The 15,276-nt window shown below is 41.2% G+C and overlaps 1 protein-coding gene across 4 annotated transcripts in view; it reads right to left on the bottom strand.

Moving 5' to 3' along the window:
• The window catches only part of CCSER1 (coiled-coil serine rich protein 1), a 1,044,860-nt gene that overhangs the window by 103,234 nt on the left and 926,350 nt on the right, over positions 1 to 15,276 (bottom strand). Inside the window, exon 10 of one of the 4 annotated variants that reach the window (XM_045019270.1) lies at positions 6,599 to 6,671. The exons of the other annotated variants lie outside the window; for them this stretch is intronic. Within the exon in view, the coding sequence (XP_044875205.1) occupies positions 6,599 to 6,671 (73 nt within the window). The remainder of the gene's footprint in view (positions 1 to 6,598; positions 6,672 to 15,276) is intronic. 4 annotated transcript variants of the gene reach the window in all.

The following is a 15,276-nucleotide window of genomic DNA, read 5'->3' as shown; positions in this document are numbered from 1 at the left end:
AATAAATTGAATAGGATTGGTCCTAGGACTGACCCTTGGGGAACACCACTAGTTACCCCTCTCCATTCTGAGAATTTACCATTAATTCCTACCCTTTGTTCCCTGTCCATTAACCAGTTCTCAATCCATGAAAGGACCTTTCCTTTTATCCCATGACAGCTTAATTTATGTAAGAGCCTTTGGTGAGGGACCTTGTCAAAGGCTTTCTGGAAATCTAAGTACACTATGTCCACCGGATCCCCCTTGTCCACATGTTTGTTGACCCCTTCAAAGAACTCTAATAGATTAGTAAGACACGATTTCCCTTTACAGAAACCATGTTGACTATTGCTCAAGAGTTTATGTTTTTCTATGTGTCTGACAATTTTATTCTTTACTATTGTTTCAACTAATTTGCCCGGTACCGACGTTAGACTTACCGGTCTGTAATTGCCGGGATCACCCCTAGAGCCCTTTTTAAATATTGGCGTTACATTAGCTAACTTCCAGTCACTGGGTACCGAAGCCGATTTAAAGGACAGGTTACAAACCTTAGTTAATAGTTCCGCAACTTCACATTTGAGTTCTTTCAGAACTCTTGGGTGAATGCCATCTGGTCCCGGTGACTTGTTAATGTTGAGTTTATCAATTAATTCCAAAACCTCCTCTAGTGACACTTCAATCTGTGACAGTTCCTCAGATTTGTCACCTACAAAAGCCAGCTCAGGTTTGGGAATCTCCCTAACATCCTCAGCCGTGAAGACTGAAGCAAAGAATCCATTTAGTTTCTCCGCAATGACTTTATCATCTTTAAGCGCTCCTTTTGAATTTTGATCATCAAGGGGCCCCACTGGTTGTTTAGCAGGCTTCCTGCTTCTGATGTACTTAAAAAACATTTTGTTATTACCTTTGGAGTTTTTGGCTAGCCGTTCTTCAAACTCCTCTTTGGCTTTTCTTATTACACTCTTGCACTTAAGTTGGCAGTGTTTGTGCTCCTTTGTATTTGCCTCACTAGGATTTGACTTCCACTTTTTAAAGGAAGTCTTTTTATCTCTCACTGCTTCTTTTACATGGTTGTTAAGCCACGGTGGCTCTTTTTTAGTTCTTTTACTGTTTTTCTTAATTTGGGGTATACATTGAAGTTGGGCCTCTATTATGGTGTCTTTAAAAAGGGCCCATGCAACTTGCAGGGATTTCACTTTAGTCATTGTACCTTTTAACTTTTGTCTAACTAACCCCCTCATTTTTGTATAGTTCCCCCTTTTGAAATTAAAGGCCACAGTGTTGGGCAGTTGAGATGTTCTTCCCACCACAGGGATGTTGAATGCTATTGTATTATGGTCACTATTTCCAAGCGGACCTCTTGGACCAGCTCCTGCGCTCCACTCAGGATTAAATCTAGAGTCGCCTCTCCCCTTGTGGGTTCCCGTACCAGCTGCTCCATGAAGCAGTCATTTAAAGTATCGAGAAATTTTATCTCTGCATTTCGTCCTGAAGTGAAATGTTCCCAGTCAATATGGGGATAATTGAAATCCCCCACTATTATTGGGTCCCATATGAGGAGAGATTAAAGAGGCTAGGATTCTTCAGCTTGGAAAAGAGGCGACTAAGGGGAGATGTGATAGAGGTGTATAAAAACATGAGTGATGTGGAGAAAGTAGATAAGAAAAAGTTATTTACTTATTCCCATAATACAAGAACTAGGGATCACCAAATGAAATTAATGGGCAGCAGGTTTAAAACAAATAAAAGGAAGTTCTTCACACAGCGCACAGTCAACTTGTGGAAGTCCTTGCCTGAGGAAGTTGTGAAGGCTAGGACTATAACAGTGTTTAAAAGAGCACTGGATAAATTCATGGAAGTTGTCCATTAATGGCTATTAGCCAGGATGGGTAAGGAATGGTGTCCCTAGCCTCTGTTTGTCAGAGGATGGGGATGGATGGCAGGAGAAAGATCACTTAATCATTACCTGTTAGGTTCACTCCCTCTGGGGCACCTGGCATTGGCCACTGTCAGTAGATGGGATACTGGGCTATTGTGAAATGAAGTGGTTTAGAGTAACTGCATTAAAAACACTTTACTCTAAAAAGTCATCACTTTGTGCACCAGCAGAACATGAACTGTAGCTTTAGATCAATATAAGATACAGCATTATTTAGTCTGGAATGGACAGCAGCATGCAATAATATTGACAACAGCAATAAATGTCTTTCTAGGAAGTGTTGAAACCAGTGACTCTGTTTTCAGGCTGTGTTAAGCTCTCAAGGCAGTAGACCAGCTAGAAGTAGTGAGAGCAACCTTTTCACCAAGAAGCTCAGAGAGGACAAAGTCTGCAAATTGTTTAAGAATTCATATCTAGAACCCAACACTTTCAGCCCAAGTATTATTAAATGTTTACTTATCGGGAAATCACTGAAGCACGACACTAGTGAATGACCAATTATAGGTTTATGAAGAAATATAACAAGTTTTGCTTACTGCAGAGCGTAAGCTTCCATTAGTGAATTAAGCTACATTCATAAACAAAAATCTTTGTTATAAAAATGAGAGGGTTGAAAGTGTATTTAAATGGAGGCCAACTACCTCCTAAACCAATATATGAGATCCTGCCAGTTCCCCCACTGCCATATAATCCATCATTGCTCAATATCACCACAATTTGGAGGCATAAGTGGAGGAATATCAAGTAGGAGTATGGAGGTGGTATTACTTGTGTATATAGCTTGGTGAGACAATTACTGGAATACTGTGTCCAGTTATGGCATCCACACTTCAGAAAGAATGGTAAAAATTGGGAAAAGGTTTTCAAAAGTACTACAAGAATGATCTGAGATCTGGAAAACATGCCTTATAATGAGAGACTTCAGTTCAATTTATTTAATCATCCAACAGATGGTTAAAAGGTGACTTGATTATGGTCTATAGATACCTACAAGAGAAAGACATTTCTGATAGTACATTACTTTTTAATCTAGTGAAAAAGGTATGAGATCCAAATGCCAGAAGTTGAAGCTAGATGAATTCAGACTAGAAATAAGATGTAAATTTTAAATAGTGAGTGTAACTGAATGAGTAGAACAACTTATCTAGGGATGTGATGAATTCACCATCACTCAAAGTCTTTAAATCAAATCTGGATATATAAAAGACATGCTATAGCTCCAAAAAAGTTATGGGGGCTTCATGAAGAAATTACAGGGTGAGGTTCTGTAGTCTACATTATGCATGAAGTCAGACAAAAAGATCATAACATCCCTTCTAGCCTTAAAAATCTATGAATTAATGAATCATTCTTAGAATTTAAGAATCTATGAACTTTCAATCTTATTAAGAACTGTTTTATTTGTACATTTCCCAATTTTTTGAATGAGCAGCAAAAGTTTAAACTGGTGTACAACGTCTAGAGGAGGCGAGGCCTGCACTGACAGATAGGGCTTCAAAAGAGGCCTCACCTCCTACAGATTTACTATGTCCATAGGTAAAATGTGGGTGTGGGTATGTCGGGTCAGTGGAGAGGAAAGGAGGGGGAGTGTCGTGGAGGATTTTATTCACCTTGAAAACTTTCAAAAGTTTTATATCTAGAAAAGTGTAAGCACTGAATGTTTAATGTATATATACCTTTTGACGTCCCTCTCTCTGCCTTATCCAATTGCCAGGATTTATCCCTCTAACCCTCTGCATCCCTCCTTCCATGACCCCTACCCTTTACATCTTCCCTTCCTGCCCGGCAGTCTCCCGTCTCCCATTTAAATGCTCCCTCCTCCTGCCTCTCCCAAGAAAGACCCCCTCATTTCAATTCCAGCTACGGTTGCCAACTTTCTAATCGCACAAAACTAAACACCCCACGCCCCACGCCTTCTCCAAGGCCCTGCTTCCTGCTCACTCCATGCCCCCTCCCTCCATCGCTCGCTCTCCCCCACCCTCAGTCACTTTCACCAGGCTGGGGCAGAGGGTTGGAGTGCAGGAGGGGGTGAGGGCTCCGGGATGGTATGAGGGCTCTGGAGTGGGGCCTTAAATGAGAGGTTCAGAAGGCAGGAGGGGTCTCCAGGTTGGGGCAGGAGGTTGGGGTATAGGAGGAGGTGATGGCTCTGGATGGGGGTGTGGCCATGGGTGAGGGCTTTGGGGTACAGGAGGGGATTCCTGGCTGCGGATGAGGAGTTCGGAGTGCGGGAAGAGGCTCGGGGCTGGGGCAGGGAGTTGGTGTGTGGGAGAGGGTGCAGGCTCCGTCTGGGGCTGTGGGCTCTGGGATGGGGCCAGGGATGTGGGGTTTGGAGTGCAGGAGGGGGCTCAGGGCTGGGGGAGGGGGCTGGGGTGTGGGAAGGGATGCGGGAGGAGGCTCAGGGCTGTGGCAGGAGGTTGAGGTGTGTGTGGGGGGAGGGGTGCAGGCTGTGGGAGAGGTGGGGTGCAGGAGGGGGTTCCAACCTGGAGCAAGGGGTTGGAATGCAAGAGGGGGTTCAGGGTGCAGGCTCCGGCCAGGCGGCGCTTACCTCAGGCAGCTCCCGGAAGCAGCTAGCATATCTGGTTCTTAGGCAGAGGTGCCAGGGGCCTCTACACACTGCCCGCGCCCACAGTCACCACCCCCGCAGCTGCCATTGGCCACAGTTCCCAGCCAATGGGAGCTGCAGAACCAGCACTTGGGGTGGCCCGTCACCGAGGACCCGGACATGCTGGCAGCTTCTGGGAGCTGTGTGGAGCCAGGGCAGACAGGAAGCCTGCCTTAGCCCTGCTGTGCTGCCAACCGGACTTTTAGCGGCTTGGTCAGCGGTGCTAACTGGAGCCACCAGGGGCCCTTTTCAAGCAAGCATTCCAGTTGAAAACCAGATATCTGGCAACCCTAATTCCTGCCGTCCATTCTCCCAACCCCTAGTCCTCCTTGCTCTTTACCAGACTCCGGCTCCTTCATAGTTTCCCCATCATATTCTATCCCCCGCATCCATGCTTGTAGTCAATAGCTGGCCAATTTTAAAAAGCATTGCTTTGTATACACTCGAGAAGAGCTCTGCTCATGTGTGGCCCAGGCTATAGCCACAGGTTAACAGGAAAGCAGCTGAGGGAAAGAAACAAAATATGGAAACCTCTCATTTTGGGGCACTGGCAAATCAGCATATAGACTTTCTCTGCCTTGGCCCAGCCTCCAAGGAGTCAGGACTGGGGCTTTCTGCTGCATCATCCAGAAAAATAAGCAGAACCAAAATGATGGTGAAATGGCGAGTAGTCTTTAACTAACTGAACAGACACCTTGGATTTATGGCTTATTACAACAATCTGTAACCCACTAATCCCCTCTTTTTGTCTCATGACTATAGAAGGGTTAACTTTTTTGTCTCCGGGTTTTAATTTGTTTCTCTGTTTTAATGAGTCCCTAGATAACCTGCCTACCATAGTGTGAGGTTTTTATATTATAAAGCTGTTTATATTCATATCTTTATAATGCCCATACTAATCCTCGTTCCATGCAGAGATAAAGGGATCTGTACTAAAAGTGATGAACTTCAGAGGGTACTACAAATACTAGTTTTACCACTGGCATAATCAATGGAAAATAATTAAAATATTATTTTCAATTAATTAATCACATTTTATTTTAATCAATCATTTTAAATTAACGTTTATTAATGTACTGCTGACAAAGGAAACTTCTCCTGTTTTCCAGAATCTTGATTCCAACTTTTTGGAGCCTAACTTCATCTAGAGTTAAACTATAGAGCCCAAAATCTGCTGGTCCAAGTATGGGACCCAGATTGCCTGGTTTGGCCAGGTAAGGAGCTCTGGTAGTCAGACCATATCTTTAGCGGGTGTAAATTAGAGTAGCTTCTGGAAAATAGGGGCGGTTTCCTATTCAGCAGAACACGTGCATGATATTTTCCCTCCCCTCAAAAAATACAAGAGTTTTGGGTCCTCCTGATTTTGGTTGATTCAAGAGACATTTATCCCTACTGCCATCTTACTGGGGAAAGAAGAGCAAAGGAAAAAAAAAACCCTGCATCCAAAGATTTGAATAAATCACATTGATTGTCTGACAATGAAACATGTTGGACCAAAGTTTATTTTTTTATTGTACTTCAGAAATAAACTAAGTACTTCCAAACCTACAACTTAAAGAGTATGGCCCATCGGACTATGGGAATCTCAACATGTTTGCCAATAATGAATCATTCTAATATCACCTGTGTGGAGCGTCAGTGCCCTAAAGTAGATTGAAAATATGGTTTTGTAGTTCTGTTTTTTCAGAAGTACTCAACGGTACAGTTCTGCACTATATCATTTGACAACACTGGCACAGACCTTTAACTCTGTGAAATGGAGACTAATATTTGCGTAATTTCCATTAGGAATCTGCTTTAGCAAAAACCTCTGTTCATCTGCAATAGTTTCATGTGGTGCTTTCAGGAGGTTATGATGGTGACACAAGAGTTTTCATTTGTACTCTTGTTATCTTGCAGCATACATACAGTACATAGAGGGTGACTTTCTATTATTTATGGAAATGGTTTCAGAAAAACTGCAAAATGGTTGAGCACACTCACTCCAAAAATCACAAAGCCAAGAAGCTTAAACACACAAACAAGCTGAAATACTTAACCAACTGAAAGGAGGAAAATACAAAGTAAAATGATACCGTTACAAGGGCTGGGGTGATGTGGAGTGATGTAGAAGTGCAGCAAACAAGAAGCTCCTTCATCAGTTGAGGTCTAGAGGAAAATAACCAGAATATTCAGAGAGGCACTGGCTTATTACACCCTATCCCACTGCCAAAGGGGTCATAATTCTTTAACTGCTGCAGATGCTTTGCTCAGCTTGCGCTAAGGCTCAAAGATTCAGGAATGAGAATCCTGGTAGATGGTGTCTTTAGAGAAGACAGTGCTATATCTTGGGCCCTACCAAATTCACAGTCCATTTTGGTCAATTTTATGGTCATAGGATTTTAAAAATAATAAGTTTAATAATGTCAGTTATTTAAATCTGAAATGTCACAGTGTTGTAATTCATAGAAGCATAGATTATTAGGGTTGGAAGGGACCTCAGGAGATCATCTAGTCCAACCCCCTGCTCAAAGCAGGACCAATCCCCAAATGGCCCCCTCAAGGAATGAACTCACTACCCTGGGTTTAACAGGCCAATGCTCAAACTACTGAGCTCTCTCTCCCCCCGCCGAACCCCTTTTCGTAGGGGTTCTGACCCAAAAAGGAGTTATCTGTGTGTGTGGGGGGGGTGTCGCAAGGTTATTGTATGGTGAGGTTGCAGTACTGTTACCCTCACTTCTGCACTGCTGCTGGCAAGGCGCTGCCTTCAGAGCTGGGTGCCCAGCTAACAGCTGCTGCTCTCCAGCTGCCCAGCTCTAAAGGCAGCATTGAAGTAAGGGTGGCAATACCGTGACCCCCCCCCCCCCCAAATTAACCTTGTGACCACCCTGCAACTCCCTTTTGGTACAGGACCCCCAATTTGGGAAACACTGGCCTCCCCTGTGAAATCTGTACAGTATAGGGTAAAAGCACAGAAAAGGCCCAAATTCAAGGGGGCGCGGGAATCAGATTTCATGGTCTGTGAGGTGTTTTTTCATGGCCATAAATTTGGTAGGGCCCTACCAAAACAGGGTGTTTTTCAAGAAGCAGCTGCTGCCTCCACACAGGAGATTTTATAAATAGGTCTGCCCAGCCATTTTGCAGTGTTTCTGATTTGTTTGAGAACCGTGACTTCTATAGGATGTTAAATATTTGTTTAAATCAAAGAATTAGGAACAAAGGACACTTAAGCCAATAGTTTGTATTTTCTGATTTTTTTTAAATGGGAAAATATAGGAAAGCAGGCGTTCCAGTCTCCTCAAGAAGTGAGAGAGAATAACTACCATTATTTGTTACATGGAATTGCACGAATAAATCAACAGAAGATATCTAAGTGTTACATTTTCCACAAATATCTAAAATGAACACATTTACTTGATTCTGACCCTGTGCCTTTTTGGCTGCATAAATCCAGTGAAGGTTCTGAAGTAGGATGGGTCTAAACCACAAACTCTGAATCTGAGTTTGGGTCCAGATTTCAAATTCGCCCCTTCCCCAGATTCAATGGATATTCTGATTTAGGTTTCTGGTAGAGCCCATTTCTAGTGCAAATTCCTTGAAAGAAGAGAACAGGAATGGAAGAAGATTTAAAATCAATTCTCAAGCTGTTTCTTTTCCATTACTAGGTTCAAAATGCTAGAAAATGGGGCAGGGTGGGGGGAAATCTATTCTACATGGAAATGTAGCTCTGATGCTGAAATTTACAGAAACTCAAAGATAACAAGAGGAAAGCAACCCCCAGGAAATTCTATATTAAGGCTACAGATGTAACCACCAGGACAACAGAGAGAACTACAGTAGATGGCTATAAACTATGCCAATTAAATTAATGGGCAAAAATGAAGTTATAGCTGTCAAAGTAGACTGCTGTTACTTAAGAAAAGTGAAGGAAACTTAGGAAAGTTAAGCAGAGTATTCAGGGAACAGATTTTTCAGATTTATTGGACAGACCAGTTAAATGGTTGGGGACAATGACCGTGTGCCAGCTCAAAGGACAAAGACTACATTAAAATATTGAATATACAATGTGCCTGGGAAGTTTAGAAAATACCAATTTTCACTAACACAATATTCAGAATGGTATGCTACTCTACTGGCATTTTTACCCGGTTGTTAGTTCCTCACCCTATTTACACAGTCTACCTCTGTTCTCTGGCTCCTGCTTCCATTAAATTCAATGATTAAGTCTATTTTTTATATCACAAACCTTATTGTTACAAATTAATTAGAGACAGGAGAAGGTGGCAGGGGGTCAGATCTGAAAAAGGTTTAAATTTGAGGTAGGAATTGAGTATGGATTAGCTGACACTTAAATCCCCGAAGCTATTTGCATGAGTTGTCATAGAAATCTCCAAAATTAGGTGACTTGGTAAGATTTCTGCCATTTGGGGAGAAATCTTATGAAAACTGTAGATATTTTTGATGAGTCAGAACTGGAAAACAGGCCTCTGTTTTTAAGGAATCTTAATCAGGACCAAAGCCCTAAGGGCAGATCTGGATTTGGGGATTCTAATCTGAAAGTCACCAGCCCAGAAATTCAAGGGAGTTCAGTTTGGAGATTATATTAGACCCATCTCTCAAAGTAACATATAGCAGACAGTAATTGGTTACCTCCAATACCCTTTTAGAAAGGGAGGATAACATAAAATTTGTTTATAGATAAAGGATATAGTAAGATTTAACAAATTGTTAATAAATAGTGATGCCACTTGGCTGCTTAATACACCAGCCTCCATTCATTGTTCATCTTTGAACAACACAGTTGTAACATCTTAGTTTTTTTATTTGTGACCAAATGTTTTGAACAACATGCTGGGTCAATGCTGCACTAGATTCAAGTTTGCTTCTCAAGTCTGCTCTCATTTCCTGGTCTAACAGAAGTTGATAAAGGTAGAGGCAAAGAAACCCTCACTAGGGGACATCTACAAATTGTATTTAAGGGTTCCAGTGAGAGTGCCATCCAGCCTCTCTGACATGGGAGGAATGCCATTGCACATGTAGCTCTTCAGGTTAAGTAAAGACAATAGGAAAGGGTATCCTTTGAAGAGAAAATACCAATCCTCCTTAAGGAACCAACTTTCAACTAAATCATAAAATTACATTTAACATTTCCCTTTCAAGGTACAATAATAATACTTAACACATATACTGCACAGCCCCATTAATCTTCAAAGTGTTTTACAAACATAACTAATTAATCTTCATAATATCCCACTAGGGGACGTAAATATTATGATCACTATTTTACAGATGGAAGAATTGAAGCAGAAAGTTGGCCAGGGCATCAGAATGTGTTAGCATCAGAGACAAAATTAAAACTACGGAATTCCTGGCTCACAGTCCTATGTTCAATTGAACAAACCATAACTTCAGCATGGTATTGTATCCTCTCTGTCCCTCTTACCTTAGATACCTTCAAGTGCTCTATGGTCTGAATCGTGGCTTATGGTCTTAGGGAGATAATAACTATTACCATATCATCTTTGGTCTTAAAGCCTTTGTCTCTTATATTCCTTTAATGTGAAATTGTTTCTCTCTGTTTATATTATGAACGCAATATTAATTGGAATTTATTTCAATTGGCTCTCTCAATTACCTGAGCTACAATTTATGTACTTTGGTGTTCTTGGCTTGACTTATGCATTGCAAGTATAGGATAATAATAATGACTGATAAAGAGAATCATGATTCGATCATGTAAAAAAATAAGTAGTGCCTGGTACACAAAACAGACTAGTCTAATTTTATTTGGATTCACTGATATAGCTAAATATAAAAATGCATCTTATTTTTCTTTATATTTGATTAAAGACAAACAAGGATTATCAATTCATACAAGGGTGGAGAAGAAATCTCTGTGACAGAAATATTTAATTTAGTATCATGTGATAGGCAACAACTCTTATAATGGATACAGAGAATGCGTATGACTGGATAAAATGAGCTGAAAATTCAGTTTCCTGAGTAATAATTAAAGTAATGTTGATCATGTTCATGGTAACAGGCAGAATTTTTTTTTTTTTTTACTGGAAGCTTAATGGGAGATTTTTGATCAACCACTTAAAAGTTGATAGTTATGCACTACACCCAGTTAGTGTGGTAAAATGTCAAGTGCTGACTGATTGCTGCCTAATTATAGACCAATAAACAACTTTATATTGCTACAAAATTTCGGTTCTGGAAATACTTTATTGCCCAGCACACAATGGATTTTTGTTGTGTTAATTTAGTTGTGATTTGATCGTAATGAAAGTGTCTATTAGTACTGATGAAAGCTTGGCTTAATTTGGGTGAAGTGTCCCCAAAAAAGTATTGCAAAACATTTAAATCTTGCTCTGTAAAACTTCTACTTTTTTTGTCCTGGGCCTTACATGAACAGAGGCTACAAACTGTGCCAAGCCATACAGTGGTTTTGTGATATGGATAAACATCCACTAGAACAGAAGTGGGCAAACTACAGCTTGCAGGACCCTCCTGCCCAGCCCCTGGGCTCCTGGCCCAGGATGCTAGCCCCCGGCCCCTCCCCCGCTGTTCCCCCTCCCCGCAGCCTCAGCTCACTGTGCCACCGGCGCAATGCTCTGGGCGGCGGGGCTGCAACCTCTTGCTGGGCAGTGCAGCTGTGAAGCCACAGCCTGACCCGGTGCTCTGTGCTGCGCGGTGGCGTGGCTGGTTCCAGCTGGGCGGCACGGCTGCCTGTCCTGGTGCTCTGGGTGGCGCAGCTGTAGTACCACCAGCCACCGGTGCTCCAGGCAGTGCGGTAAGGGGGCAGGGAGCAGGGTTGGGGGGTTGGATAGAGGCAGGGGAGTTCAGGGTGGTGGTCAGGGAGTGGGGGTGTAGATAGAGGGCGTAGTAGTCAGAGGGTGGGGAACAGGAGGGTTGAATGGGGGCAGAGGTCCCGGCGGGGGGGAAGTCAGGAAGGAGAGGGGGGTTGGATGGGGTGGTGGAGGGCAGTCAGAAGAGAGGGAGAAGGGGTGGTTGGATGGGGCAGGTGTACCCAGGGGGCTGTCAGGGGACAAAAAAACAGTGGGGTGTCGGATAGGGGGCAGAGGCCAGACCACGCCTGGCTGTTTGGGGAGGCATAGCCTCCCCTAATTGGCCCTCCATACAATTTCGGAAACCCGGTGTGGTGCTCACATCAAAAAGTTTGCCCGCCCCTGCACTAGAACAAGGATGAGACTATCAGACTCAATTCACTCGCAACTCAGTCTTTGAGGGGTAGAAGGTTTAGCATATTAACCTAATGCACCACCTCTCACTTCAAAGTGCTGAAAATGCTCAGGGAGTTGTAAAGTTCTACTTTCACTCCATTGCAGTTGGCAGAGCTTTAAACAGGCAATAAAGTGTGGAAAAATGAAACCAAAGTCAGCTGACATACCTATGGAAATGAAAGGAAACTCCCCAAGCATAGGTGAAGAGAATAGATTTAATTCCCAATCATTTAGAGTCTAGTTACCCAAATATGAATGAAACTAATATAAAATAACAAAAAAAATTGCTTGGTTCCAGTACAATTAATGTATTAGGCAGATACATTGCTTTCAATATTCCAAGAATGAAAAACCCACATGGCACATTTAAACTACACTGCAGTAGTGAGCAAGCCAAAAGGAGTCAATGTCTCCATGTAAAAAAAAAAATTTTAGTTCTAAAGAGTTTCCAAATGATTGTTTTGCACCATACTGCTGTAGATATCAGCGGGGGTGTTCAAGATGAGTCTGCCTTTAACTCAAAAGAGAGGAAGCTGCACGGGGACTATGTCTCTGGAACCTCCTCCCTATCCAGACCCCTCAGTCTGAAATAGCTCTGATCTATTGACATTCAGGATACAGTGCAAGACGTATTCACTTACTCATGGCTAGGATGATCTTTTCCCCTACATGGCTGCACTGGGGTACAAAAATCTTTCCCAACTGCCTGTGAAGCTATTTAAGACCTTCCAAGATCCTAATACTTTAGTGCCTCGAGCCATGGCTTGCCCCTCTAATGTGCCATCCTACAGAGCTGGGCTGGCATGAGATTGGAAATAAGTTTCTAGAGCTGAATTACGTTACTTCCACTTCAAAGGTAAAAGGGGAGCAGGGAAAGTCACAATTCCATCCCGGGCCTGCTCCTTGGCTCCATTGTTCTTGGAATGTACTGGGGACATACCTCCTTCTCTTCTTTCAGAGGAGGAGGTAACCAGAGGGGCAGACATTTAGAGTTGATTCTGACTAACAAGGAGTAATTGTTTGTGAATTTCACAATACAAGGCAATTTGGATGAAAGTGATCATGAAATGATAGATTTCATGATGCTAAGGTAAGGAAGGAGTGAGAGCAGCAGAATAAGAACAAAGGTGTTCGTAAGAGCAGACTCAGCAAACTCAGATAACTGGTAGGCAAGGTCCCATTGGAGGAAAATCTAAAGGGAAAAAAGTTGTTCAGCAGAGCTTGCCGTTTATCAGAGACAACAGTAAAGACACAACAGCAAACTATCTCAATGTGAAGGAAAGATAGAAAGAATAGAAAAAGCCAGTAAGGCTCCATCAGGAGCACTCTTTCATGACCTGAAAAATCTAAAAGGAATCCTGCAAAAAAGAGGAAACATGGACAAAACTGAGTACAAAAAATATAGTGCAAGGATGTAGATACAAAATTAGAAAGGATAAGGCAGAAAATGAGCAAGGAATATAAAAGCGAAGAAGATAAATAAATATTCTGTTTATTTTATAAATATATTTGGAGCAGGAGAAAGATGAAGGAAAGTGTAGGTCTACTACCTACCAGGAAAGGAGAGCTAATAACTGATGACATGAAGACGACTGAAGTGTTTAATGATTATTTTGCTTGAGTCTTCACTAAAAAGAGTAATTCTGACCAGATGCTTAACAATTAATATAATTAATAAAGAGGAAGTAACACAAGCCAGAATTGGGAAAGAAGAGGTTAAAGAATATTTAGATAGGTTAGATGTATTCAACTTGGCAGGACCTAATGAAATTCACACTAAGGTACTTAAGGACCCAGATGAAGCAATCTTGGCACTGTTAGCAATTGTCTTTAAGAATTCATGGAAGATAGGTGAGGTCCCAGAGGACTGGAAAAGGGCTAACATCGTACCTATTTTTATAAATCAAAATAAACAAATAAAAATAAACCTCTTACTATTTCCCTCCAAGTACCATCAATTTATCTTGTGATAAAACCAGTGTTTGCAGTATATCTCTTTAAGCACTTTTAAAATCACTTTTAACACAGAAGTTTATATCTCTCCATGTGACTAACCGCTTAGTCATCAGTAAAGAATTGCTGACCTGGCTAGAACTGGACCAGGCTTCATTGTTTGGAAAAACTAACTAAAATATTGAATGATTCTTGGCTTTCACATCAACATAACATATAGAAACTTTGAAGAAACTGACTCCTTTTCTGTCATACTAAACCTGTGATTCCAGCTGTTATCTTGTTTTCTCTGCCAGATTAAAAAATGGGCACAAGAGAATGCTACTAGAATTTATTGCAGGTAAATTTTCAGAAGAATGGTCTCTTGTTTGCAGGAACAGCTCCAAAATTTTTGCTTGCATTTTGTGGCCACAAAATGAATCGTGAATGCCATTCTGAATATTTACAATTCTACACAATTTGCATCTACATGCATGTAGTGACAGGACTGATTGCCTTGTTTTGCACCCACAATTCATTTGTTGGGGCTGCAAACTTTACAGATGTAAATTGCATGCATGAGCACAGAGGATTGATTGCTGTTAAAAATTTAGCTCATTACCAGTCACACTTTATATTAAATCTCATAAAGTCTTTTAAAATTAATAACTGAAGTTACAAGCTTGTTACAGTTATGAGTAGTTTGTTATAGATAGTTATAAGAACTTCTGTAGAAGGTGCAGAAGATGCTTATAAGCCATGTTTACAAGCAACCTATTTACCTGTTTGACACTATAAAAATCTATAACAATTGATTAACCATTAGTTTAACAACCTATTAACCATTTATTAATGCTTTATTCATCATTTATAAATGGAACATTAATATAATGTATTACCACAGTAGTTAACTAGTGAAAATATATCCCATTATCTAGCTAGGGACAGATATACCTAAATTATGACATATGACATATAATTAAAACATTACATCCTGAAGATGAAAGCACACATCTGTCTTAGGGCATGCCTTGGAGAACTGGCCATAACCAGGTGTGTTTAATTATCCTGTACGTGGTGCAACATAAGCCATTAAATTCATCATTCAGAAGGGCCTAAAATTTTCATACACAAATGCTATTTTAATCTTGGTGCTATTCTGTCTTTAACTCTGTATGTCCTTTCAGATAAAAAGAAGTGTCTCAGGGTTTTTACAAGAAGAATGTATTAGCTTTCCCTTCTACTTCCCACCCTCAACTAATTTGAGAAATTTATGGCTTGGTCTCATCAGAACCCATGGTTTTGAGGGACACAATTGTCTTCACCAATTTGTTGCTACTATAATTACATTTTTTGACTTAATGACAAAGTCTATTCTATTGATTTTACCTTACACTTCCTTTGCTGTCTCAGCAAATTTTGCTTAATCAACAGCATAATCTAAATCATGGTTTTCAGTGCATTTTTAAAAACTGCATGCATTTTCTTAGGAACTTGGTTGATGGATAATTTAAAGAGGTTGCTGAGTATTTGAAATAACTAGCTAAAGGCCATCTGTACTGCTGAGTGTTCTAAGAATTCTCTGTCAACCTACA

The sequence above is a fragment of the Mauremys mutica genome, chromosome 5 (genome assembly GCF_020497125.1).
Source record: "Mauremys mutica isolate MM-2020 ecotype Southern chromosome 5, ASM2049712v1, whole genome shotgun sequence".
NCBI lineage: Eukaryota > Metazoa > Chordata > Testudines > Geoemydidae > Mauremys > Mauremys mutica.
The sequence above is the reverse complement of the archived record's forward strand: the minus strand, read 5'-3'. Positions and strand labels throughout refer to the sequence as shown.